Here is a 26,653-nt window from a genome sequence, read left to right as displayed (position 1 = left end):
ATTTGAATTGGTACACGAACAATAGAATATAATAGAGCAATTCCTTTTTATTCTTCGAGCTATTTGCATAATAAAATATTAACAGGCATGTCAAGATCTGTTCATACAGGAATGTGAAAAGATTCATCCCTGATTCATTCTTCGATTGAAAATAGTAAAAGAAAAAGCCCAAGATACTTGTGCGTATTACACAATAATCGATCCTGTATTTCTGTATTCATACAGCTCTCTTTTCATAGAAATAATTTTTCAATCGTCAAACGGTGGCATTCCCATGTATTGGAATAGGTCATAATGGTCATTGTAAAATATGCAAACATGTGGAAAAACTGTTCTGAAACTTACAGACTTTTGGAAACGTTCAATAAACAATCATAAACGGGAGATCAATCCCACTGAACTTCGTTCCAACAATAGGAAGATTTTCCGAGAAATTCAACAGCAGCAGTAAGCAAGGTGAAAAATATCAATGTACACTAAAGAAACACATGAAAACAATGACAAAACAGTACATGTTGCTGTGAGTCATTGTCCTAAATTCCACTTCAAGACAAATATTACATAATGGACGCGATATTGAAAAAAGATGATTAATATTCAATAGACACACTGAGCAATAATTATACTTTTTTTTTGTTGGGAATGGTGATGGTATCAGGTAATGTTTTGTTTTATTTCCGGTTAAGTGAGCATACGTAAAAATATCAAGGTATGGAGGACTCGTTTTTGAATCTCCTAAACGACCCCAGATAAATCACATCAAATTCAATACAAAAGCAAATCTTGATACAATTGCTTTAAATAAGATTCCACACAGATATGATTCATCGTTTCTTTAGATCCCTAATACAAATAAAGAGGTATTCTATCACTAGCCACGGACGACTTCTTCTGTGGCACTGCTTTCGCCGATGGCAATATTCAGTGAATGTTCATTGGTTTCACCAGCGATGTTTTCCATCTCCATCTACAATACCAGATAATCTTAAAGCTGCGTACCAATGCAAAAAGATATAAAGACAATCGACCTCATTCAATAATAAGGTTTAACCTTTCAATGTTACCTGTTCAGAAGGAATCGTATTTGTAATTCTCCTGCCATCCTTGATGACAGATAGTTGAAGAAGCTCCCGCAAAGCTTTCGAAAAATCCACCCTTCATGAAAAATACAAGGAATATCAAATAAAATATAAACTGTGAAATTATTTCCGGATGGAAATTTGTTATTCATTTTCATAATTTTGTTTGATGGATTTTTCTTTTTTGGAAAATGAACAATACCGAACAAGAGCTCAATTTGCGTCAAAAAAGATCAAACTGTCTGTGGTGAGCGAGCTGTCGGTTTAGTACTGATGGTTAAGCCGGGTTTAGCTTCAATTTAAAAAATGCCTACGATCACATGCTATCAATCCTGACTGAAACAATTTTTTCAGTCGTGGAAAAAAATTATGAAAATTTCAGCAAAGCTTCCAAAGGAAAGACAAAAAAAATAACAAGAAATAAATTTTTGACGTTGTTACGTAACTCAAAAATAAGCTTTTACAGAAATGAGTCTAGAATATGGCCTCCAGTTTTGGTGTTCAAAAAATCAATAGCGCAAGGAGCTTACGATCTTATATTGTTCCAACGTAAAGATGGGGTGTAGGCCTACTTAAGAACGAACGGTATGTACCTGTAGCGTCGCGTCAGCAATACGTATATGATTGGATTGTAAGCGATGGAGGACTTGGCTAGTAGAACCGGAATTCTGTCGCAGCATGAAAATATCGTTAATAAGAAACGGGATTAATTAGACAGCTCGCGTGTGTGCAGTAAGGCAGAAATGATTTCCTACGGTGTTATCCAAAGGGGGATGGCGGAAACGTCGCCGTAGGTGGACCAAAGAGAGATGCAGGCATACGGTAACCAGGCAATAAGGAAACCGAAACACACGCCAAATGAGACCTGCAGATTAATTAAGTCCAAACGAAACAAATAAATGAACCAATTATTTTTAAAGAACAGAGCGAAACAATAGGTAGTTTTGCATACGAAAATAACACTTAAGGATTTTATCAAAATGTTTTTAGTGCCCCTCCAAAGAAACATATTAACATTGCTTCCCACATTGTTATCTTACACGTTGAACGTCGAGGAAAGTAAAAGGATATAGCTAGCTTATATTTAATCGAGAGGCAACTTATATTTGTTCTATGAGCGCAAAGCATGCCGTAAGAAGAGATAGATGCAATTATAAGTCTTCAAAGGAACGTTACACAATCTAGCCCTCGGGGATTCAAACGATATGAATGGGGAAATGCGTAGAATGATCATAAGCTAGCTAAAAAAAAGTTACGTAATTCAAATACTAGGAGCAGGGCACGCTTTTGTGTAGATTAGATGAAGCGAATATCTGACTCTCATATCTGAAATTTTTGTAAAGGCAAAACATTTGAAAGACATCAATAGAGTCTTTGAAGTCCACGGGCGTGTGGAGAGAAGAAATTACAACAAATCAAACTTAATCACGCAGCCGGCAGCCTAATAATTAATAGAATTACCCGGATGAACTGGATTTCGGCTTTGCTGCTCTGCTTGCCGGCTGATTTACTGGAAAACATTCGGCTCGCTTGACGAATTTTGAACAAGATGCCCAAGTGACTTGCCGTGATGACTATGCTCGGAAGAAACACGTTGAAGATGCTGGCTGCCAGGATATAATTCCGGTCATCTGTCAAAATTGAAAGTATTCAATTATGCAAGTTGTAACTGATATGTAGTACAGTGTTGTGCAATGAACCCCAAAGCATTTGACCTACAAAACAAGACCTCGCTCGACACAATATCTGACTCGGTCTAACAGGATCGATACTCGACAGAAAGCTCCATATCAAAACGAACATAGGAAAGGCCTTTCGTCAGAACCAGTATTGAATTTACCTGGGCCTTTGGGAAGTAAGTCATGTTTCATATCTTTTTTACGTGATTCAAGCACCATGGGGGAGTGTTCTTTACTACTCAAGACTTTGTTTGCCTTCTCAGTTTCTCTATGGCTAAAACGAAATCGTTCATCCGTTCCTTGTTCCATTCTAAACTCTCGGAAACGGCTGATAAAATATTGTTTCATTTTCTCCCTCGAATCTAGCTAGCTGGCTGGCAACATAGAAAGTGCTTCGTGAAAGGAAGTTGAGAAAAGTTCATTTGAGTATAAATCGAAGTAAATGCAAACTAATTAATAACGCCATGCTGACGACATAACCAGAAAACTGTGTGGGGCACAAATCTCAGTTATGTAACGGAGAAGAACGGGCAAATTATAGGTTTTTCTGCTGTTTTGCTTGGAACTCATTGCACAGTAAAAAGCAAAAGTGGGCAAAAAAAGTGCTCCTATGCAACGGAGTTTATTAACGCAGTTCATGAGTGACAAGTTGCGCGAAGAAATGGGAAAAACTCATTGGTAATGTGCAGCGTAAAACTACGAAAAGAACTATTGGAGACTTTGGGAACGAAAGACTTAAACGAAGTTGAAAGTTGGTGGGGTTCACGACGAGCAGGACAAAAAGTTTCATACTATTAACCACAATATACGTTTGCCAAATCCAACCAACCGCCTCGCTTTTTATTAAAAATTCATGTCGGGGATTTTGGGTTCAAGAAAAGATTTGATTTTTCTTCGTTTGTAAGCCGCATGCAGACACTTTTGTCCTGGCATAATCATGAAGCCAGACATGTCTTGTTGTTGGAAAAAAAAGGTATTGAATAAAGAAAAGAATAAAGCATAGGCTAAATGACGTACTTTGATCCGTGTGAGTCCAGGCCAGAGTGCAGGAAAATCCGAAAGGTTCGACGTCGTAGCCGCCCCAGCCGAAGAACGGCATCATGGCCCAACCCATGCTGTAGACGTAGATAAGGAAGATGACTAGTCGAGTTCTCGGGACGTTCATCCACTGGGCTGCCAACACAAAAAAAAAACACGGAATTAGTTGAAGCATTCTTTCATTAGTTGACACGATGGAATTCCGAACACATAACATGAAATTCAAGGACTGATTAAGATTTCTTAGAACAAAATTTTTAACCTAACAATAGATTCCAATTTGATCACATTGGCATTTTTCGGCTGTAGGCCTTCGCAACCTGCGCTTGTGTATCACGTCCTTACGGAAAAGGATCAAATAGATTCCGACGGAGAAAATTTAATTAAAGTGTCATACACACCCGTGTTGTATTGGAAATTATTGTTATTTGGCTGTCACAAAGATTTCGTGTTAAGGCATAGCGGAAGCCTGTTTATGATTGCATCTACAGTATCGCTCTCTCTCCAATATATGCAATCTATAGAGGGAACGCGTATATGTAATACGTGTCTTCAAACTCAGACGCTAGAAGATCGATAGAGCGCAAGTAATGAAATCAAAGATTGCTGGCGACGAATTACGTAATCAAACAAGTGCCCAATCGCCCATGAATGAAGGTGAAACTAAAAAATAGTTTCCTTTAAGAGTATTTGATTACGTTACCCGTGATCAGATTACATTGGGAAATAGGACGACCGGATATATCATACGAAGCTAAATTAAGACGAGTCAATAGCAACTCTGAAATCTGAATGTGTTGCTTTGCTTGGGCAAACACGAATAACCAAGAGGAGCATCGCTAGGCAACTACACGGTTGACATCTTGAATAATGCACAATACTAAAAGAACGAAGAGTCTCCCCCAAAAACATAAAATTTTACTCTTTGAAGCTTTTAAAAAAAAGTGGGTCTTCTCCGCTCTTGTGGATCATATTCGGCACTAAGTGCCACTGGGGATCTCTTTCATTATTTGTAAAATAAAAATCGATATTTTGACTAAGGGTGCTGATTAAAAAAAAGGAAAAAGGCACCGAGTACATAAACTGTTCTTCAGAGCCTCTCGAAGTCTCTTTGAACTTTTCAAGTATTATTCAACTTTTCCTCCAAACGTTGGGCAGCAGCAGCAGCACTGATAATGGGAGATTCATCGTATAGTTCCTGAGCAAAGGTTCCGACCAGGACGAGATGGGGTTTGACTTCCGATTGACTATTGTCGAAAAGGGTAAATCTCGAAAAATGATTCGCTGTCAAGATCTGACTTATTTGAAATTCGCTTTGACTTATCCTTTGGATAGATGCACCGATAGATGCCAAATACTGAATCCGCAAGGGGAAATCTTTCTTTGAGTAAAAAACTCATATTAAATCTATCCGTACATGGCAAAAGTTTATTATTATCATTATTTTTTTATTTAGAAAGTGTATCATAGCGAAGCTTCTTGAAGCATAGTACCTGCCAACCCTAGGATTTTTAAATTCACCCAACAAAAAATGTCATGAATGAAATTCGGGAGTTGGGGGAAAAAATAAGTTTGTTGACAACCGGTAGGTGCATTCGACTGTCGATAAGAATGAAATTGTCAAGTCATCCATCGAAGCATAACGGGCTTTGACAGACAGCGAGAGAGAAATCTCCCGGACTTTATATTGTTGTATCTGTCTTGTCAATATATATTTTTTGTGTGGAATCGGATGAAGCCTCACTTTCTTGATCAAATGCTAAAGAAAATCGAAACTTGGCCAGTCTTACAGACAACCTCAATCCCTATTTGAGTCGGGCAAACTGACATTTTCTCAATGTCTTTGGCAGGAAAGCAAGAAACCCAAGTCCTAACGGATTCAGCTTACTAATTTATACAGAACGCCGGCGAGGAACATGATGAGAATCTGTGGCAGTCGGCGCAACGGTAATAATTCGGCATTAGGATTCTGTGCCGCATGATGCGGTGGTCGAGTACGTAAGTAATCAGACAAAATAGGAAAAGAAGAAAAGCTACTTTTGAACAAGAATGTTGCTAAAGAGAAAGAAAACTGATTCTTTTTTTTAGTATCAAAGCAACATTTACTTTTATACTCGTCTCAATCTCAATGTGGAACGAGTGCTTTCGAATACCGCAATATACTGAAGGTGAATCTATTCTGAGAACACAGATAACTTACATTTTCTAGATGATCTGCGGAGTGACAAATCCACCATATTGATTTTACGGTACGTTACCTTTCTGAGGGAAACACGTTTTGATGAATCGAAAGATGGCCAGGGCTGTCAGCGACAGTATAGTCGCCAATCCGAGGAAATAGCACGTAAATGCGTACAATGTACATCCTAAAAATAAAATAAAGTCAATATGTAACGGATATATTAAGAGTAGTGATCCACCATCCGTTTCTTCTTCATCGGATCCAACGATCTGTATATCTTATTTACACCGAGATCACGAAGGACAAAGGGATCTTTCACATAGATTGCATGTACACTCTAATATATATATCTGGGACATATATCTGGGACTAAGGCACGACACCTAACGTGTGGGTGTAGTTGCCCAGACAACTTTGGAATCAAGCTGGGGTCACTTCGCAAAACAAACATAGCTTTCCCTTCAGGTGTTATCTTTGATAAATAGTTGACGAGAGTCCACTGAATCGTTCCTCTCGAGTGCTTTCTAATTAGCAGTTCCGGAGGAAGGGGGACGGGTTTGTAATTTATAGCGCTGTCGTCTTTCCGCAAAGCTAATCTTGTACTTTAATATTGCAATTTCAAACATTCTCCCCAATGAACCCATAAGTCTACATCTGCTCAATCCGGTGGCAAGATAAGCGATCCAGAAATTCTTGACAAAACTACGATGGTTCATTATTTTTCACTTGATCTTTTTTTGGGGCCTTTAAATTGCATCTTCTGCCAGGATATTTCAGTTTAGAATTTTTCCCTTTAAACTTTTAACCGTAATTTAACAAATCTCTGCATTTCAAGTCTTTGATCTTTTGTTGAGGGATGCTCGCCAACTATATCCTGAAAATACCAAAGTTACCCCGAAACACAATTGTAATAACCCAATTACTCCATTTTGCGATGAGTAGAAAACTTGTTTCACTACAATAGTACATGATTTCAACGGGGGAAAAAATTAATTTAAATGGGATTCCAGATTACCATATCATTCCAACTCCCAGAAAGAAGTGTCTCGTTATCTTGTGTTGATAGACTCTATGTCAATTCTTTTTCTTTCTCTTTTTCAATTCAGCGTTTGTTCAAGTAACTGCACTTCAACTTCAAAGTACAAGGACACACTAGACAGTAGAGTAGAGTCAGTAACAATACCTGTTTGTCCGAACACCCAGCGATGTGAAAACGCGGCCACAATGGTAGCCGGATAGGATGCTATTCCCAGAAATAGGTCGACGACTGCAATGTTCAGCAAAAGCACTTCTGGTACGTTGATTTCGGAGCCTTTTCGCCGAAAGACGTGGACGGCCAAACCATTTCCAAACAGCGACACTACGCCTACACATGTAAATTTGCAATACAAAATTTAGAATGTTTGGTTAAAAGCAGTACCACCTTTGTTGTAGCATTTTGACTATACAGTAAAACCCATGGGAAATCCCAAAAGTCTACATTTTCCATCGCGATTGTGGCCAAAAGTTTTGACTCATTAAGTTTACATTGATTTTAATTGTTGATACAACTAACGCAACAAACTATTGGAAGTATATAGAGTTCCGTATGAAGAAACTTTCAAACAAAGCTTTGAAAACAAATAAACACGAGTCGACTGTTAATATTACGAGACGAAGTGCAGACGGTTGGCTTACACACAACGGAGAAAAGAAATCAAAATGATTACATGAAGAAAAAAAAAAACGTTAAATTGAGTGAATCCATGCGAAATTTATACCGTAAGCATTATACCCCGTTCCCTCCGAACCTCATTAAAAGGATCCAGAAAGGACTAGAAAATTTCAAATATTTGTTGTCAAGTCACGTCTTCTTTGCAGGAGTTTGAGTATCTTTTTTTAATAAATTGTTCGTTAGACTAGGATATTTATGTACTGATTTCTAAGAATTTTCCTTATAAACAATTTTAGCCATTCCTGGCTGAATTGACAATGTTGCCATCGTCAATCACAAGAGTAACTTGACTAACAAAACAAGTAGCGAAAATCTCTTCACTCTACGAGAACTTTCTTTCTATGGCAACTGCTAGGAATGGGGGGAGTTGAAATCTTATGAATCGATGCAAAGTAAAAAGTTAAAAAAATAAATAAAAATGTTTAAGGAAGGCGAAGCTTACCAATGATGATCATAATGGTTGCGAAGACGTAGTCCCCCCATGGATCGAAGATGGATTGAAATTTGTCGGGCACGATGGAAGTCGAATCGCCCAATCCGTCGCCGTCGGACACAGGGAAATAGCTATTGCTATCATTTATGGGATTGTCAGGTTCAATAATCGACATGATTCACTTCCACACGCTCTGCTGAAAAATCAAAATTTCCGACCGCTTCGAGAACCCAATGTTGAATGAAGACCGCCGACTGCTAGCCAGTAGATAATAACTTCCCCGTGGTCTCCCCCCAACCAATCCACACAATAAGAAATACACGTCTACGGCATAGCGCTCTCTCTTGACATCCGGACGATGCTGCGCAGCGCATCGTCAAGTGGCACGTGCGCAACATAAAACAGTTCATGTTTTAATCATCAACCAAAAGGAACTGTAGACTAAGGAAAGAAACTTCAAAATCTGTAAGAACTAAGAAAAAATTGAAATGCTAAGTCAAATTTCCATTTTTTTCATTTCATAACTTGATAAGGCTTAATTTTTAAGAGGTAAAAAATTCCCTGCATTCACTTTTAATAGAAAAAAAAAAGAATTGGTAGAAAGCATCAGAATAATGACAATGACTGCACCAAATCGAAGTACAGAATTCATGATCACGTTACTCAAACACGCACCTCTGGGTGAAAAAGAGATAGTTAATTAACCTAGTCATTGATCGACGATCAAGTTCCCTCCATTTTATAAAATACTGAAGCTATCAAAGGTCACAGTCGTTGATCATAAAAGAGCTTTTAAGTTTTAAATTATTTTACAGATAATAATTCCCATTTTGATCTGATTCCCAGTCGCGAATTTTACAATGCAATAAAAAATAGAATGCGAATGATGAGCACATACATTATGGCTATGATTACAAGCGATCCTGTCATCGGTGAACATTCGAAAACGAAGAGTAGAGAACTGATACCATAATCAGCTTAACTTGGACATTCAGAATGAATAGTTACCAGCTATCGTGGAAACGAATATTCTAGATAGAGAATTTAGATTCGCTTGATTACGAAGAAATGCAACATCAGTCCGAGGCTTATTCCGTCTCAAAGAAACTGTCCTCATTGTTGACTAGAAACGGAGAATACTTATTCTCCCTTTATCAGTTTTGAATGCAATGAATACTTTCGGAGAGCATATTTCCCCCGAGTGGTTTTCGTTTCCATTTCCGGAAGTGGAAAATCCTCGCGCCCTATGTACAGAAAGCTCATGCATCATTGTTAACCAAATCAAACTTTTCCTACCATCGCCAAGATACCTTTGAAATCAAATCAAAAGTTGAAACCTCGCATTTAGTCCACCATTTCTTTTTTTCTATTTTTGCGCTACTCTAGTCAAATTATCCCCACTCCTTCATTCCTGATAAAAGGAAATGTGCAACATATTTCCTCATTAAATTGTTTGGCAGCACCAGCGACGCAAGTAAAACAGATGAAAAAACTTGCCAGATTAAATTCTCAGTGAAGAGCTAAGTTTCAAATCAAAACTATCCTTTACAAATATGTCGCGACTTATTAAGAAACTGGTATTAGGTAGAGATTTTAGACAAGCGAGGCAACAGTCTGGATCGGCCGGGAGGCATTCGATGCGATTCGTCAGCAATGTCGCTTATTACTTTTGTCGACAGGCTACGCGGCGATCGATCCAGAAAAAAGTCAAGGTACATAGATTATAAAATTATGAAATGATGAACCGTGAAAAATTCTCATCGCATTAGCGTGGGTCGTAATTTTTCTTTTACGCATTTATCGTTGACGTCATCATTCTTTTATCGGAGATTCAAAAACAAAAGGTCGACATTTTTTTTTCTGTGCACGTGGGCGACGGAATACGCAAATTGAAAAAGTTGGAAAAAGGCCGACAACCGATATTGTCCAAGATTGGCCGCATACCAAGAGAAAAAAAATGAAATGATGATTGGAAAGCGATATTGATACCCCATATTAAAGACATTGAAATATGAGTTTCCATGGCTATAATATTCCACAATCCCAGATATAGATATACATTTGTCACGCATTAAGTTTCATGTAGTGAAACAAAATTGATTTTTCGCTTCCAATGAAATCAGGACAACACAGCGCACACAAGAACATTCATTCTTCTATAGTCAAACGTAACGTGCAATCTTCAACTTCCGTTCTTCATTTCCTCCGTACGCTACACACAAATCAAACAATCGAGGAAAAAAAATATCCAATAAGCCTTATCCCCCCTTCCCCGCGCCCCAAGAGTTGCTCATCTTTCACTTCAATATACCTCGCAACACGTCAGATTGAATTGGTAGAATGAGCCATAAAGCAAACCACTCATCGAACTCAAACAAGACGCAGGGAACAGTGTTTGCCTGAATCCGACAAGAAAGGTAACGACAGAAAAATAGCGAGACAAAAAAATAAAAAAGGAATAAATCAGACAAAAATGTATAGCGTCGGGAAAATTGTTCGGGAGTAAATGTGTAACCAAATTTATCGGGGAACGTGTTCTAAATCCTTCCGTGTCGATAAGATAAATAAAACTATTCGAATATTTGATTAGCAAGAGATAAATTAGTCTAATGTTTATAGTAAGTAAGGGTATTGTTCCGTCAATCGTTTCGCGGTGAAGTTGCAATCTTATGCGACCGGTTCCTCCTATGCATTCGACTTTCCGAGATGAACGCGATTATGGTGCTCGGTGAGTTTGTAAGCTCGTCGGAAGCGCATCGGACAGAGCTGACATGGGAATTTAGGAATAATACCACATTCGAACCTATTTCGTATGTCGACATAGAAAAGAGAAAGAAGTGAAACGTCAGTAAATTGTTTAAAATTTCACGGAAATTAGAAACAAGAAAAAAAGCGTGTTTACTTGAGGTGACGGTTGAGTGAACCTTTCTGTGAATAACCACGGCCGCAGTTTGGACACGTTAGGGTCGATAGGCAGTCGACTGTCGCGCTGTTGTTGCCTTTGCGAAAACCGCTCGACGAGAAACGCGCTGGTTTACCCAATTGTTTGTTTTTCGCCATTGTTTTCCGCCAAGTATCCCCTCCGCCGCTGTTGTTACTTCCGATTGGCTTGCCTATTAAAAATGTTTTCGCAACGACGTAGACAAATCAAATACAGCGAACTTTCTCTTGTTCCATCCATCACAAGTTGCACATGTATTCCCCTCAGTAGACGAAACATAATATGTAAAACCGCTCGACTCTATGATCTCTTGACAGACTAATGCGGAGCTCCTGAAGCAGTTTATCTGGTGAGGGAGGGACTTATTCAATAGTGTTCCCTTAATACCACGAAATATGCCACAATTTAATAAACCAAATGAGATTTTATCGATTAAATATTGACGAGTAGTAAATTGACGCTTTCAACGATATAGATTGGCATCGAGCCACACAAGTCGATCTTCCAATTATTTAGAGTACAACAGAACGACCAGGCTCCTCTGATAATTCCAGACTACACACAGACGTTTTTTTTCTACGGATGTTTCTTCTTGAATATTGATCGTGAAGTAGTACAACTACTTTTAACGACCAAAGTTTCCAAACAAAAAGTTTAATAACAACTGGAAAAATCCAATAAGAAAGGTAAGTATTGGCATGGGAACCAACCCCCGATTTTTTTAGAGGAAACTTCTCAACAATATTTTTTGAAACCCAGCAAATTTGGCCCTTAGCGGAAACAGTGGAAATAGTTTCCAATCTGGTATCGGTCGTTGTGTCTGTTTCTCCTCAGCTGTTATCAGTGTGACAAGTTCTTGGTAAGCACTCGATTAAATTAAAAGAAGTCAGCAGAAGGCTATTGTCTGGACTGTTGGAATTGGCGGAAATGGGTTTACTAAAATTTTCCTCGTTCAACCAACAATAACGTAAAATGAAATTCGCCTTCCCTATCAATTCATTCTCAGAATCTAAACGAATAAATATCTCATGCATTTCTTACATGAGAAAGTAAGAAGCTTTAAAATCGTTGAAATTGTCGTGTAAGTAACGTACCCAAAGACCCGACCCCAACCCCCTTAGATGCACATGGGTATTCAGTCCTTATTTTAGCGTACTGTTCCTATCAGAAACATGTTAAAATTCCCCACATTGCACTCAATGCGACTACACCACATAACAATTCTGTGTACGATTGTGGCATATTCATGGCAAAGGATACCGCTATCTCAGAAGAAAATATAAAAATAGTACCGAAACCAACTCAGTCAGTTGAACATTATAGAATTATTACTGGCTTACTACTTAAGCTAAGCCAAGTAAACGCAATTCTTGATGGAAACTCACTTTTTTAATAGGACACAAAAATCGTCAAAAATCGTCTTAATGAAGCTTGGTACGAGCTGAGTCGTTGTGACTCCCGCTTTAGTATCAATAATCATTAAGCTCGACAAGTAACTTTCAAAAATCCTAACTTGAGAATTCTGCAGCAATCAGTAAGAGTTAAAAAAATAAGTCCTACCTCTAACAGGACCAGAATAATTTGCGTTAGCTCCCGAGGTTGAGGCCCATTTGTTTTTGCCATGAGTGGATGATGAGGATGAAGGAGAGGGCATCACATCTCCAACGGTAGAAGGAGTAACGTTGGGTTCAGCGTACTGTCGATATTCGGTGTTGTCGGATTCTGAAGGAGAGACATAACGTTCTTCTTGGGTACCGCGACATTCCGGATTGCTACCCAAAATAGCCTCAGTATTTTCCCAATCTACTTCATTGTTGTCCTAAAATAATATTCAACATAGAACAACAACCAAGGTTTTTTGAAATTATTATAATACCTCATTTAAGGACCAAACTTTGCTCAAAGTTCCTAGTCCATTTTCTTCATTTTGACCAATATCAATCTCGTCACCATGGGAGTTGACGGACACAAAATTCACCTCAGGGGTCACTTCATTATCGGGAATCAACTCCGAAGAGGTTTGATAATTTTTATTGGATTGGCCAGCTTGTGGATGTGTTGTTATTGGGTGACTAGAGCTAGAAGGTATAAGTTGCTGCTGCGACGATTGGCGTATTTGTCTCGGAGCTGATGCTAAAGTAGTGTTTGTCTGGCGGTTAGTACTTTTCCCAATTTTCCCAGAAATACTTTTAACTCTGGCTTGAATAGGTATGAATTGCTCCAAATTTTCAGACGGTGTTTCACCCTTCTCTGACAAACCTAAGGTAAACAGAATAACAATTATTTCACAAAAATATCTATTTGAAATACAATACAATTGAAATTTAAAATGTTGAATTACTACCTTTTATCTTAAGAGCTTCGGCAGAAGCTAAAAATCGTGGAAGTTGTTCTTGTGACACATTGACTTCTCCTAAATACATGTATTCTATCAGCGCTTTAAGGTCATCAAAAGCAACATTATTCAAGAAAATATAAGCATGCTTATTATCATGAATTTGCAAGGCATCCTACAGGAAAAAAAAAAAAAAAATGTTTTAACTTTTTTCCAACAATGTTGACAATGAAATACCTGGAAGTACTCTGAACAGGTACTAAGCACAAGTTTATGTGCTTCAATGAATTGGCCTTCAGCAGCCAAAGTTACATCAACCAATATTTCTTTCTTCAACAGACTGTGAAGCACAGTCATGAAAGTGCTATGGTGATTGTTCCATTTCAAGCAGAATTCGTCGTCGGTGTCCATCGTAGATACCGTTAATTTTAAAACGAACTTCTCTTTAAGTAATCTTGAAGAGCCTAAAGAAACTTAAAAACTTTTCAAGTAATGTTTCGTTCTTCTTTATTCAGTTTAACCGGACAAATCTGCTAAAATCTACAGTTTTTATTTTCCATCTGTCAGTCTGTAACATTATGTAGCAGACGCTTACTTTGAATACATTCAGAAAGGAAGCCCCTTCCGTTGCGGTCTTCATGAGCCCATCCACCATAAGCCATGCACAGCCATGCGGCCATGCCCATGCATAAGCATATCGGCCGGTCATAGAACCCTAACCCCGGGTTCTACGACTGATGAGTCCATCCCCTCTGTCCAATCATTCGTCCAATATAAACTTATGGAAGCATAAAATATTGAAATACAAGACCACAATGTGAAGGACGTGAAATTAGAATGAATTAAGACTTTTCAGGCTTTTAAAAAGGCCTGGCTTGTTTATTGAATCAAGAGGTTGACGGACGAGGAGTTTAAATGAGGATATTTTTACCACAATGAGAATACACTTTTGGAGAATACAGAGGAAAAAATTGATCCACTTTTCCCAATATCGACATGATTATCTTTCCCTTCTGTTTGCACAACAGAAAAGACGATACTCATGCTCAGAAATAGCTGAAGAGTAGGAGTGTAAGTAAAATCGCAATGGAGAAATTAGGTTTACCAAGAAACGTAAAGCAAAAAACAGGCACAGTACACTTTATCACTACCAAAACTTTTTGTCCGGACATTTTTTTTTATTGGTAACTGTAAGGGTGGAGAAAAGTTTTTGGGGGACAAAATTCATATGGTGTGTTTTGTTGTTTCTTCCCATTGTGTGCATGTTGATTATTAACATAACACGATACATGTCCAAGTTGATGAATCTCCCGAATCTACGTTGCAGCAAGAGTAAGAACGTTTACAGAAATTTGAAAAGTAATGGTGGATTGAGGGAACAAATCAAATGATTAAAAAAAGAAAAAAAAATTGCAACAAAAGGAAAGAATGGGGTGAAAGCAAACATGAAAATGGTGACCCAGCAATGTACGTCAGTGAAGAAATATGAAGGAGGTGGTTGAATTTTGAACGATTCCAAATGAAAATCCAAACACGAGTGCTGCGACTAGAACCCGGGGACGAATGGTTTCCTTTTTAAATCGATATGAAAAGGAGTAACCGAGGATGTCGACACAAAGGTTGCCCATCACCGAAGCTGGAATCACGTTTATAGCCACCACGTTGTTAATGTTTACTTATTTTATGTTGATAGTTCTTAGCCTGCTGACCAAAGAGGTGATAATGCCTTCTTCTTTCCCCTCCACAACAAAAAGAAAGATTTTCTTCGCTTCTCGTCTGATACCCAACACCATCAAAGTCACCCATGGTCTGATCTTTTTTTTTAAGGTTTTTCTTTTCTTACGGAAGTGACAAAAACATTGTGCTACTGATAGTTTTTTAAAAAAAAAGAATGACACACCCATGCGAATATGTACATTGCGACTGAAAGTCCAATCAAGTTAGTAGGATGAGACAGTGGGGTCAGAGCGAGCGAACGAACGAGACAAACCAAGATTTTAGTACGATTGGTACGGGTTTGGTGTATCAGAAAACGCAAAAAAAAAAAATAATAATAAACTGGTAGGTTAAATTAAACGTAGTGGAGAGAAAGTCCTACATGAGGACAAAGAAAGTAAGTTTGAAAATTAAAAGGTTTGCAAGAAAACACGGCCTTCCTTCTTTATTGACGACGAGGCATGTATCCACCACGTCCACCTCCGCTTCCCATTCCACGTCCTCCACCACCTCCACTATTGCCTCCCTCGCGTGGTGGGCCGCTGTTCATGCCCATTCCCATAGAACCCATGGGACGCCCTCCCCTACCAGGACCTCCCATGCCACCTCCGCGATTCATCGAACCACCACGCTGACCGTCGCGAGGACCTGATGAGTTGGGTGGGCCGTTGCGACGCTTCGGCTCAACATTCAGTCGGTGATCTCCATTCAGCATGGGCTACAAAAAGAATATTGATTCAATTATACTGTCATTCCCTCCTCTGTGCTAAGTTGAATACCTTGTCTGCAAGCGCAGCTTCTGCAGCCTTTGGCGATTCAAAAACAACAAAAGCGTAGAGTGGAGCTCTTCCACCAGCAGCTCGGACACCATTCTTGCCGTGGATCCTAACATCAAGAACGGGGCCGAAACGCTCAAACAATTCCTGAAAAGAACCAATATTAATGGTTGCCCTACTTTGGTTGGTGCAAAGGAAATACCTTGAGAGCTTCTTCAGTTGTTACGTGAGGAATGTTCCCAACGAAAACTTGAAGATTGTCATCATATCGACGGAATTCACGGTCCTTTTCACGTTGGTAACCGTCTCCATTGGGTTGTTTCCATTCTCCGATCTCTTCAGTCGAGTCCCGAGATGGGGCACGGTTATCGGACCACCGTTCACCTTTTTCGCCTAAGTAAGTATTTGAAATTAAATACACACGGATAGAGATGTAAAGAAAATCTTACCTCGGTCTTGATCTCGATCTCTGTTGTTGTAAGATCCTGGACCCGATACGGTGCGACCATTTCCCATCGCTGGAGGACGTGCAGAGCGTTGATAGTTATTTCGTTGCGGCTGTGTTTGTCCAGCAGCAGGGAAACTATCGTTACCATTGACGTTTGTAGTAGCCGAGGTAGATTCAGTGTTGGTCTACAACATGAAAAAAAGTAAATCGTAAAGTTTCTGAACCTTGACTGATATGATTTTAAAACAACTACCTGAGTAACAGGAGCAGTAGCAGGAGCAGCAGTAGAGGTAGAGCTAGTTGTAGTAGTGCTCTTCACCGAACCAAATGGAGGTACGGTTGAGGGGAGACCAGTAGTTGTGCCATTGTAAGCGCCGGGGTTCTTGAACAAGTTTGCAAAGGTCTTCGGTTCTGAGGGAGCCTGATAAAACAATCCCACTTTACACTAGAGCACATACTTGAAATGTATATTTTGACATACCGATGGATTAGAAGCCGCCACTGTCTCAGGTGCACGTTTAGCAGGTGCAGGTGCTGGCTCTGGAACAGAGGGTGGCTCAGGTTCTCGAACCGGTTCGGGAGCAGCTTCGAACTTCTCAGGTGGTGGTGGTGCTGCTACTGCAGTTGGAGGTGTAACAACTTTCGGTGGACGAGAGACTTGTTGTACGGGTTCTGGTTGTTGAACAGGTGGAACCGTATATGTGGTGACCGAAGGAGTAGTCCTCTGACGAATTTCTTCTTCGACGTGTTGATCAGTTCCGTTCATTCCAATTGCATGTCCGGCAGTCAACTCAGTTTGTTGGACCGTTGGTTGAGGAACGACAGCGGGAGCCACCGGAGCATGATTAACTTCAACCTGTTTAAGACAGAAAGTAATTGAAATGGTTGAATTTCGATGAAGACCAATTAACGAATCTTACGGGAGCGGGACGCGGTTGTTGCACTTCATTCTCGTTCTCAACTGGACGGTCTTCGACGCCATCCTCATCGTCAAAGAAAGCATCGTCCTGAAAATGAATAACGTTTTATTTATGAAACCAATCAGGATAATTAGTAGTAACTTACCTGATAGCGAAAGATGTCGTTGCGAACGTAGTACTTTTTAGCTGATTGCGGGGCTAACACGAAAGTTTGAACAAACCGGCGCATTGGTTGACCATTGTTGGACAGCTCACCAGATACCTTGGAAAAAGGATGCACATTGGTAACTGTGGATAATATGTTAATAGTAAGACATCATACCTGGACAACAACTCCATTCTCTAGAGTGCGATGGGAGTCAACCAACAAGATCTTCGCTTTGCAATCATGGAAGTCGAGCTCCATGATCTTCTGATGGATTTGCTGTTGACCATGGACTTCTTCTGGCAAACGTTCCTTGAGTCCTCCATGGACAAATGACGAATCATGATTGTAAAACCTGATGTTAAAACAAAATTACTACCACAAGATCAAGATCCTTACATGAGTTACACCACAGTCTATAGATACCTGTGCAAATGCAGAGGAGCTTTATTGAGAAGGGTGTAGTACTGACGTACAAACTCCCTTCCCACACATTGTGGGCTCGGAACGGCTTCCATGACCATGCTGATTTTATTGAAGAATAGTTTTCACTAGAAAATGAAGTTGAAGTGGGAAGATCTGTATGGTTTACTGAAGTCTAATAACTTCAATTGAACCTAGTTAAGAAAAAAAGAATTATATTAATTTATCAAGAGTTCTTATCTTGCACAAAGGGACTGAGTCAGATTCTGTGGCAACTTTTATCTTTTACAATTTAGTCTTAAAATCACAACCCAGATAAGCAATAATTTTACCTTGGCAACAAACAAACTTATTTAATACTTTAAGAGAAAGTTACTGGCTAAATTTGAATGAAAACGAACAACAAAATGGGACTGTCAAGACAACGAACGAACAACGAGGTAGTATCACCCCTCACGCTGTGGGAGTTCAAAAATTTCTACCCGATCACAGCTTTCAGTTTTCATAGAGTTGTTACTTAACTTGGTAGGTAAAAGCTATAAATATAGTCACGAGCAAAGGTTAAAGAATTTCGTGATTCAAATATTCAATTTTCGGCATAATGAAGCTTAACATAAAACACACATTACCTTTCAATACCCGTAACAAGCAATTCGTACGCGGCAACACATGCAACTATGCACTGACCAATGCTCGGCTTCTTTTTTCTTCTCTCTTTTCCTAGGTTTCGGCTTGTGGGCCGCTTGGAGGCGCTTCAGCCAGCGTTTCTCGATTTCATTAAATGAATTCTACGCACTTAAAATATTTCGCCGCGCAGCAGGCAAATCGCAAATCCAACATTTTTTAAAAAGTCTATTGCAATTTGCAAAACTGCGAGCATTTTGCTATGCAAAAATATTCTTCTGCGTAATAAGAGATTATTTTTTTCGTTTTTTGCATTACGAATGAGTCACGAGGCCATGTTCATGTGAGATGTGACAGTATAGTTGCAGTCAAGAAAAGCTTAAAATAGCAGCGTCAAAATTCATGGAGGAATTTCGTAGAACAATTTTATTAGTTTCCAATCACCTAAAGAAATGGGGCATTCTGCTTAATAAATGTGTTGGCATCAGCAAAAAGGATACAGTAACAAAATGAAAGAGAAATTTCGTAGGATTGGTTAACAACGTATATTTGTCCCAAAGTTTATAAGTGAATACACAATGTTTACAATAACAAAGTAAAAACAAACATCCCACAATGATATTTCCTCTCCAAAATTTAAACTAATCCAGTTATGACCCAGACATAATGAGATACAACTCCTAACCTTAGTTATGAGATTTTGAAATTATAACAACTTTGACCAGAATCTCAGGAATTTAAGAACTGTATGTATACCACCCCCTAAATCGCCGTCGGGAAATCTTGGATATGCTGGAAATATGACGGACTTAACGCAGGATTTAGAGAACGTTAACAGAGCAGTAACAAAAACTTATAAAACTATGAGGATTTTTCCACAAATATATAAAACAGACGAGAAAAAAGTCGCATTAACTAATATCTTTAGTCCATTTCCTCATAGGTTCTCTGTCTTTTAGCAGGAGACGTATCTGTTTCTTCGTCACCTCCCATCACATTGAGCGGAATATTATCCAGTCTACTCATAAGAGAAAATAAAGTTAACATAATGTCAAATCAATTCATTTTGAGCGCCAATATTAACGTACCCGAGAAAAGACGTATTAGGCCTTACTGGTTCCGACTCTTCACTCTGGTTGGCCTTCGTGAAAGCCTTATCGAATGCTTCAACGACACGCCGGGCATTGTCCAACGTAAAGCATAGTGGTGGAGTTAGGGCGATTACATTACGTTCTTCACCTTGGGTAGCAACAATCACCTTTTCTTCTTTCAACCTACAGCATTTTGAAAAAAAAAAAAAAAACAGGCTTTAGTATTTACTTTTAATTCTTGTTTCAAATTGATTAATGGCATTAAATTTGGAGAAACTTCTATTAATTACATAAATTTAAAAGTTTCCTTACAAATAAAGAATGCGATTAGCTAGAATCGTCGCAGGCTTCATATCTGGACGTCCACAAACTACCTCCACACCGACGCAAAGACCCATTCCACGAACATCTCCGATACTTGGGTGCTTCGACATCAATCCTCTCAGTCCTTCCAAAAGGGATTTTCCAACCATTTTGGCTGAATACATTAACTTTTCGTTGACAATCACTTCCAAGACTGCTTTACCAATTGCGCACGCCAAAGGATTTCCCCCATACTAAAAGAATTCATTTAAAGCGAGTTAACACAATGGGGTGACACGTTTCGCTTTTTTTACAAGATTTACCGTATTCATATACTCTGGCAAACAACTTGCTATCTCTCTCGATGTTACAACGGCAGCAATGGGAAAACCATTTCCTATGGATTTTCCAAAAGTGAGAATATCTGGCACGACACCATACAACTAGAATACAAAAGATTTCTTATGATACTTAAATTTTCAACAATTTATCTTATTAATTTGATGACGCAACCTGGAACGCCCAAAAATCTCCTCCAATGCGACCTAAACTTGTCTGCACTTCATCTGCAATGCAAATACCTCCTTGGTTTCGAATCATCCTGCAACATAGCATTTCATTAAATACAAATCAAATCTTGTAATGTAAACTTATTGAAGAATGTGCAGCACTTACTGGTAGAGGTTTTTGAAGTAGCCCAAAGGTGGTATCACCAATCCAGCTGCTGATATGACCATTTCTGACAAAAGGATGCCAATTGATCGTCCATTTTTCGAAGCGTTTTCAATTACCCTTTGGGCATCTTCGCAAAACTTTTCTTGATTTGCTTGCTCTGTACGTTAATTAAAAAATTTAAGGAAAATCCCAAAATATGTTAAAAAAAACTACCATTCTCGACTGTCTGATCTTCGATGTTTTGACATTTCGGAAGTGGAATGACGTGAACAAATTCTTTCTTCCCTTGAGGCAATCTCTTAAATGATTTGCTGCTTACATCCACCAAGCTGGATATATTTCCATGGTAGCTACTGCAAAAATACAATGTTTTTTTCAACGAAAACCGTCATCAATTGCACAAAATGGTGAAGGACGAATTTACCTCTCAAAGATAGCTACATCGTCTCTTTTAGTATACAAACGACCAAGCCTCAACGCGAGATCGTTAGCCTCAGACCTGTAATATGATGACAAAGTGTTATTATTAACTAAACTCTTATATCTTATATCGGTAATCTTTTGGTCGTCTAGCTTACCCTGAGTTAACGAGGTATACAACTGAGAGGGACTCAGGAAGAACATCCATCAGCTTTTTCATATAAAGTGAATAAGTGTCATTTAGAAATCCTTGAGTGGTCCACAGCTTTTGCATTTGAGTTTGACTTGCAGCAACAACATGTGGATGGCAGTGACCGACTGTTGATTTTAAAACATTGATAGGGATTAATTATGTTTACACCGACAACACACTGTATGTAATCTTAAATATAGAGCAACTGCATTTGCAATTTCATTGAGTTTTGACAATTTTCACACAAATAAATAGTTAAATACTTACCATGAGCAGAACTGCTAACACAATCGAGATATTCAGTTCCTAAATCATCATAAATGTATTGTTTGGAGGCCCTTGCAACTTTGATTTCACTGTTGGCAAAATGGACCTGACACCAACTGAATACAGAGAAAAACACATGGTATTCAATTAACAATCCAGCTATCTTTTTAATCTACTGCGTCGTAATAGTAAAATTGCGTATTTGCTGATACGTACTTGTCAGATGGCGTTGAAAACTGATGAAGACCTTGCATTTTGATTCACCTAGAATTTGAAAATAATTGAGCATGGTTAGACAAATTGTGTGGCTACTTATATACCTCTAGCTTACCGGCATTCAAATAGGGAGAGAGGTAAAGGTGTACGTGCTAACAATTATCCAAGAAGGTCATGCAAACAGGACGTGTAGGTCGTCGAAAAAAAACTCCAGCAATTAAATAAATCCTCAGACGGATGTCACCATGGTTACAGCAGAAGCGCGTCATGGTGGGACATGGGAGAACTTAAAAAACAAACTCGACGATGACGGCGGACTTTCTCAATTCTTAGAAGTTTTCAACGTTTTTCAGTTTCAATCCTTGGGGACAGGTTTCCGACAATGACCAATGAATTTTTCAATTGATATTGTCTAGAGTATTGTATCTTAATGTATAGCGACCGGAATGTGCTGTTAGTTGTTGTAATGCGTACGTGCATCCGACTACTGGAAATGTCGAGGGAAATTCTTCTATAATTAAAACTCCACGAACGCCAAATAAGAAGGTTCAAAAATCTCTCCAAATTGGCTAGGGTCTTTTTATACTTGAAATGAGAGTGTCTAAATTGCATCGGAAAGTGGCGACGATGGAGTGGATTTGAAGATGGTGCCAGTCCAACCGTGATGGAGCGGCTGGAAACGCTCTTGTCATTTTTAAACAGAGAACATCTAAACTGGAGAATATGAGAGAAAGAAAGAAAAGTCAAAAGAACAAAAAAACAAACTTTTACTTCTCTTTTTTTCTTTTTCCCTGTCGTGGATTAACATTTCAAACAGTAGCCTTTTTGTCCTGCATAAAAGATGATTGGATAGCCAGAGATAGTTACCCAGACGGAATCATAATGTGTTCCCGCATTCGGTCGTGAATGTTGTACGAGATGTTTCTATTGCCTTTTTTTCTTCTTTCCTCAGTTTCCGACTCCTTTTTAACCAAATCGTAAATGTAAGAAGGATACTCTAGTGATGCCAATTCCACCTGATATCGCATGATGGGCAGATTGCTGGCCAGAAATAAGAGCCCGCCTAGTGGAAATCAAGTTGGTCCATACGTTTTCTCCCAATTCGATAAAAATGTGGAAAAAACATGTGATCATGTCGGACCCAAATGGGGGGGACTATATAAGTAACTGCAGAGAAAGATAGTCCTCCTGCCCGCGGTCGGCTATCTTACATCCCAAAAGGTGAAAGAGGAGGCCTCAGCTGTTGGGTCCCAGTTCTTATGACGTTGTAGAAGAGCTGCGGTAGCTAAAAAGGAAGGGAAAAAAAAAAGAAAAGAGGGGGAGCTTTTTGCATTATTAAATAGTCACGAACGTTGCACGAGCTGTAAAGGCGTCTTGCTCCAATGCATTATCAATGCGTTGGCAAACCATTTTTCCATCACTTATCTGCTGTGGCAAGACTTAAAGTGAGCACACCCAGCAGTCAATTTATTGCGATGGGTGTGCATGGTTTTCTTAACTTGGGACTACCCGACCTCGTCGTGTATGCCTGGCTTATTCATTGCCCAGCCTGCAAACACTTGTCTATGCATATGCTCATAGTGTCCCAATCTTGAGGTAGGAAAACTCTGTGGGAGCTACGGAAGGATATAATGAATGGTTTGACATGACCGGAGTGCGTAGACCATCACAACGTCACCGGGGACCGTTAACATCGATAATACGGGTTTGCCATCATTTTGTCGCAATTCGATTAAGCCCATTTTCCTGAAGATTTTCCGCCACGTGATGGCCCAATCACATCTGTGTAGGAGAGAGAGGATTAGTCAATGCCTATGATACAGGGACGGGCCGTTAGGTACGAGGCAAATCAATCCTGCATATTAGCCAACGTGGCGTTTTCGTTATTCTTTCATTCGGTCGGCTATTTGTCTTGTTTGACAATTCCTGATTTAACGAAACAATTTGGATGGCTCGAGTAAGTTATAAATCGGCGGTTGACATGCAAATCAGCCCCACATTTCGACTTTTCCCCCATACATATTACAGTCAATAGAAATTATGAGAAAAGATTGTCAGTTGGATGAATAAATCCAATCTTCCGGTGGGCTCTAGGATTATCATAAGCAATTGGAACGCAAGAAATATCTATTTGAAAAAAGGTTTTGACTTGTGATCCTTAAAAAAACAAAATCCCCGTAAAAAGGATCCTCAAAAAAAAAAAAGAAAATTCCTCCCATTTATTTAATAAAGAAACAGTATGACGTAGAGGGGGGAGATAAAGGACTGAAGGATGGCCAACATCCGAGTCTTCTGTAACTTGGAATAATGGAAACTTGCATAAAAGAAACCAAGCTTTCCTGAAATGTGTATAAAGGTACACACAGCCGGGACAGAAGGCGGTTTTTTTACCGAGTTTGAATAATCATCCGTCATTCTCTGCTCCTGCATCTGCATAGATCGGCTCAGGTCATGTGCAGCGCATCTACTATGTATAGTGTGATGGGATATGGGGGTGGTGTAATCTAATTCAATGTACTCAACATTTATGGATGATCCTTTCCATCCTTTATCCCAGTTCCCCAGTGAACTCCTTGGTCCTTCGTTGCATATCAAAATAGGCCTCTGACGGAAAAAATAGCTCCAGCTTCTACTACAACAACAAGCGGGCAGGTACTACGAAAAGGATATCCCACCTACACACACCAACTCCTCTCTCTTACCTAGCCCAAGACCAAAAAATGCGGCAGTTCTTATTTCCTTTCTTTGTCTCTATCGGCTAACGAAAATGTAATTTTCACGACGCTCCCCCTTTGGAAGGATATGTATTTTGTTTTCAAATGGAGGGAGAATTACACATGCGTGGGTGGCGCCTAAAGTCGGTGCCCATCCAATTCCGGGTATAATACCAATATCAATCGAGAAGCAATCAACATGCCTGTCATCTGTGATGACAGATGATCACCAGCGGATTATACGCCCCAAAGTCTTATATGATGTGGTTTGTAGAAAAGACCGACCGACCAGTGAACCCATAAGGGATCGAGCTTCAATGGTCAAAAAGACGGCGGCGGACAATGTGCTGCTACTATACTACACCCGGGTTGGTGAATATCGATAACGTGGTATGTACTAGTACACACAAGACGATTCATTAAAATCTTTGGCCAGATCGGACAGCATCCAACCCCAATCAACCAAAGAGAGAGATGAGCTCCGTCTTCGGACGTCCACTACATCGGAGCAAATGCTAAACAAACAAATGAGCCTCTGAGGGAATGAACAACATGGGTCGTCCACCGATCTTGTTGACACAAAATCGAAATTTAACGGTCCAATTCAAATGTGTACACACATCAGACACATGTATATACATATAAAAGGCTATAGTACTACGTGCCGGATGGAGTGAATCGGATAGGTCGGTTATAACGGGGCGCAGACACGCCATTGCGGCATACCATCATTCTAGTTTCTTTCTGCTGTTGCCTCAACACGGGAGCGATCCCCCCCCCCTTCACCCAAACAACATCAAGCATGAAAATAGAAACTCATCATTGTAATGAGCGAAGGAAGGTGGTCCAGGCTATTATGTGGCGATTACAAATTGGCCATCAAAGGTACACGCTGGCTGCCCATTGGAAAGAAGAAGAATCGAAAAGAAGAGGAGCATATATTCCCGCCCGCTAAGCGTTTCCTTGTCGGAAGGATTTTCATTCCGGACTAATCATTAACCGCTCGGCTGGGTTTTTCCACCGCACAGCGTCTAACTAGAAATGATTCACCACGATCATCATCCAAATCTGCATACGTTTCCTCATCCCCCATCCGCGTTACTTTAACGTCTGAAGACGGGCGAGTTCATCAAACGATCACGACGGATGATGGACTATATAGCAGGATAGCCAAACGAAACTGCACTCGGCACTAGCACTCGGCGCGCAAAAAAATGGGAAAGAAGAAATAATCGGAGCCAATTAATTTCTTGTAGGCGGGAAAATGAGTGTTCTTTGCTTCCGGAATAATTTCATTTCTCTCTCTCTCTCTCTCTTTTGTGGTGCGGGATTTTCCGAGTCGGATGGGGGGGGGGGGGGGGGGAAACACCCATCAAAAAAGATCCTAGGAGAGACTTAATAAATAAGACAGAAGGGAGAGAAGGAAATGCACCGGATTCGTAAATGAAGTCGTGAATATTCAAAAGAACTTGCTGCTCGACGTCTATATAGGCTAGCTCTATCTCTCTTTTATATGCCGAGACCCCACTGATTATTTATAACACTAACCCCCGGATCTGTTTGGTTAATGCTTTGCCCCGACTCTACAAAAGCAGCAAAACGCTTCCGAAAAAAATGAGCTGCGGTTTTTCTTTGTTGCTGCTACGTAGTAGGAGTAGTAGGAGGAAAAAGAAATCGGAAGCCGGAATCAAGGGATCCCTCAACATCCTGAAAATCTCTGAAATTCTTCCAGATTTTTCTGCCGTGAAAGCGGATCAAATCTCGATTTCTTTCCCTTGGTTTCAACAACTTTTTTTTTACAGAGAATTCGGCGTGAAATCGGTCGGCTACAAGATGGGAACGCCACCCAACCCTTGATATGATTTCTAATATTTATACAATAGATCTAGTCATTGGCCTTAATTCTCTCCTTTTTTCTTTGTACATCTTTGATAACTTGTTATCAAGTTTCCGGGGTATATCGCCGGAAGAGAAAAGAAAGAAACGCAGTTTCAATAGTAAATCACGTGGAATAGTTGATTGCTCACAAATAATGTGGCTTCATTTCGTGGGCGGAAGTGATCCTGGTACTGATCAGAGACAAAATCGCTGGATGAATCCAGTCTGGGTAGGCATGGCGTGCCGGGGAGCAATCTACTACCAGATACGACGGTAAAAGAAGAAGAAGAAACTCCCCGAAAATTATTGCGTGTCTACAGTTGAATTAAGCGAAAAAGTCAAGATGCTGCGGCGTCCGACGGAATTGCGGCCGGTCCCGGTTCCCGTTCGGGTTCCTACATCTCCGTGGTAGACTCTCTCTCTCGGCGTGAGGTCCATGTCTA

General features: G+C 39.7%; 4 protein-coding genes across 7 annotated transcripts; all 4 read right to left on the bottom strand.

Moving 5' to 3' along the window:
• Positions 1 to 256: 256 nt before the first annotated feature.
• Positions 257 to 8,643, bottom strand: LOC124193794 (opsin-5-like). Of its 2 annotated transcripts, none has more exons than XM_046587764.1 (9): positions 8,135 to 8,643; positions 7,162 to 7,344; positions 6,055 to 6,162; positions 3,776 to 3,931; positions 2,541 to 2,710; positions 1,835 to 1,944; positions 1,673 to 1,747; positions 1,065 to 1,155; positions 257 to 991 (listed from the first exon to the last, which is right to left on the bottom strand). In XM_046587764.1, exons 1-9 carry the CDS (start codon positions 8,298 to 8,300, stop codon positions 986 to 988), a joined length of 1,065 nt encoding a protein of 354 aa, XP_046443720.1. In that variant the 5' UTR covers positions 8,301 to 8,643; the 3' UTR covers positions 257 to 985. The 2 variants fall into 2 exon arrangements, with proteins under 2 accessions (XP_046443720.1, XP_046443719.1); XM_046587763.1 differs by having other exon boundaries at positions 257 to 967.
• A 1,494-nt stretch (positions 8,644 to 10,137) lies between these two features.
• Positions 10,138 to 14,002, bottom strand: LOC124193793 (zinc finger and BTB domain-containing protein 37-like). Its single transcript, XM_046587762.1, has 6 exons — positions 13,639 to 14,002; positions 13,411 to 13,576; positions 12,943 to 13,325; positions 12,627 to 12,885; positions 11,028 to 11,238; positions 10,138 to 10,928 (listed from the first exon to the last, which is right to left on the bottom strand). Exons 1-6 carry the CDS (start codon positions 13,810 to 13,812, stop codon positions 10,811 to 10,813), a joined length of 1,311 nt encoding a protein of 436 aa, XP_046443718.1. The 5' UTR covers positions 13,813 to 14,002; the 3' UTR covers positions 10,138 to 10,810.
• Positions 14,003 to 14,243: 241 nt separating this feature from the next.
• On the bottom strand, positions 14,244 to 18,614 carry LOC124193788 (ras GTPase-activating protein-binding protein 1-like). 3 transcript variants are annotated; one of them, XM_046587753.1, is made up of 11 exons: positions 18,459 to 18,614; positions 17,833 to 18,023; positions 17,584 to 17,761; positions 17,407 to 17,523; positions 17,262 to 17,348; positions 16,823 to 17,197; positions 16,595 to 16,762; positions 16,343 to 16,526; positions 16,096 to 16,286; positions 15,897 to 16,040; positions 14,244 to 15,835 (listed from the first exon to the last, which is right to left on the bottom strand). In XM_046587753.1, exons 2-11 carry the CDS (start codon positions 17,928 to 17,930, stop codon positions 15,563 to 15,565), a joined length of 1,815 nt encoding a protein of 604 aa, XP_046443709.1. In that variant the 5' UTR covers positions 17,931 to 18,023; positions 18,459 to 18,614; the 3' UTR covers positions 14,244 to 15,562. The 3 variants fall into 3 exon arrangements, with proteins under 3 accessions (XP_046443709.1, XP_046443711.1, XP_046443710.1); XM_046587755.1 differs by having other exon boundaries at positions 16,096 to 16,277; XM_046587754.1 differs by lacking the exon at positions 18,459 to 18,614 and adding an exon at positions 18,162 to 18,308.
• A 365-nt stretch (positions 18,615 to 18,979) lies between these two features.
• LOC124193792 (ethanolamine-phosphate phospho-lyase-like) lies at positions 18,980 to 22,575 on the bottom strand. Its single transcript, XM_046587761.1, has 12 exons — positions 21,734 to 22,575; positions 21,619 to 21,666; positions 21,403 to 21,518; positions 21,101 to 21,260; positions 20,947 to 21,021; positions 20,736 to 20,875; positions 20,523 to 20,679; positions 20,361 to 20,448; positions 20,171 to 20,290; positions 19,857 to 20,101; positions 19,542 to 19,727; positions 18,980 to 19,471 (listed from the first exon to the last, which is right to left on the bottom strand). The coding sequence occupies exons 2-12, from the start codon at positions 21,654 to 21,656 to the stop codon at positions 19,378 to 19,380; spliced, it is 1,419 nt and encodes a 472-aa protein (XP_046443717.1). The 5' UTR covers positions 21,657 to 21,666; positions 21,734 to 22,575; the 3' UTR covers positions 18,980 to 19,377.
• Positions 22,576 to 26,653: the final 4,078 nt, after the last annotated feature.

The sequence above is a fragment of the Daphnia pulex genome, chromosome 5, assembly GCF_021134715.1.
Source record: "Daphnia pulex isolate KAP4 chromosome 5, ASM2113471v1".
NCBI classification, from domain to species: Eukaryota; Metazoa; Arthropoda; class Branchiopoda; order Diplostraca; family Daphniidae; genus Daphnia; species Daphnia pulex.
The sequence above is the reverse complement of the archived record's forward strand: the minus strand, read 5'-3'. Positions and strand labels throughout refer to the sequence as shown.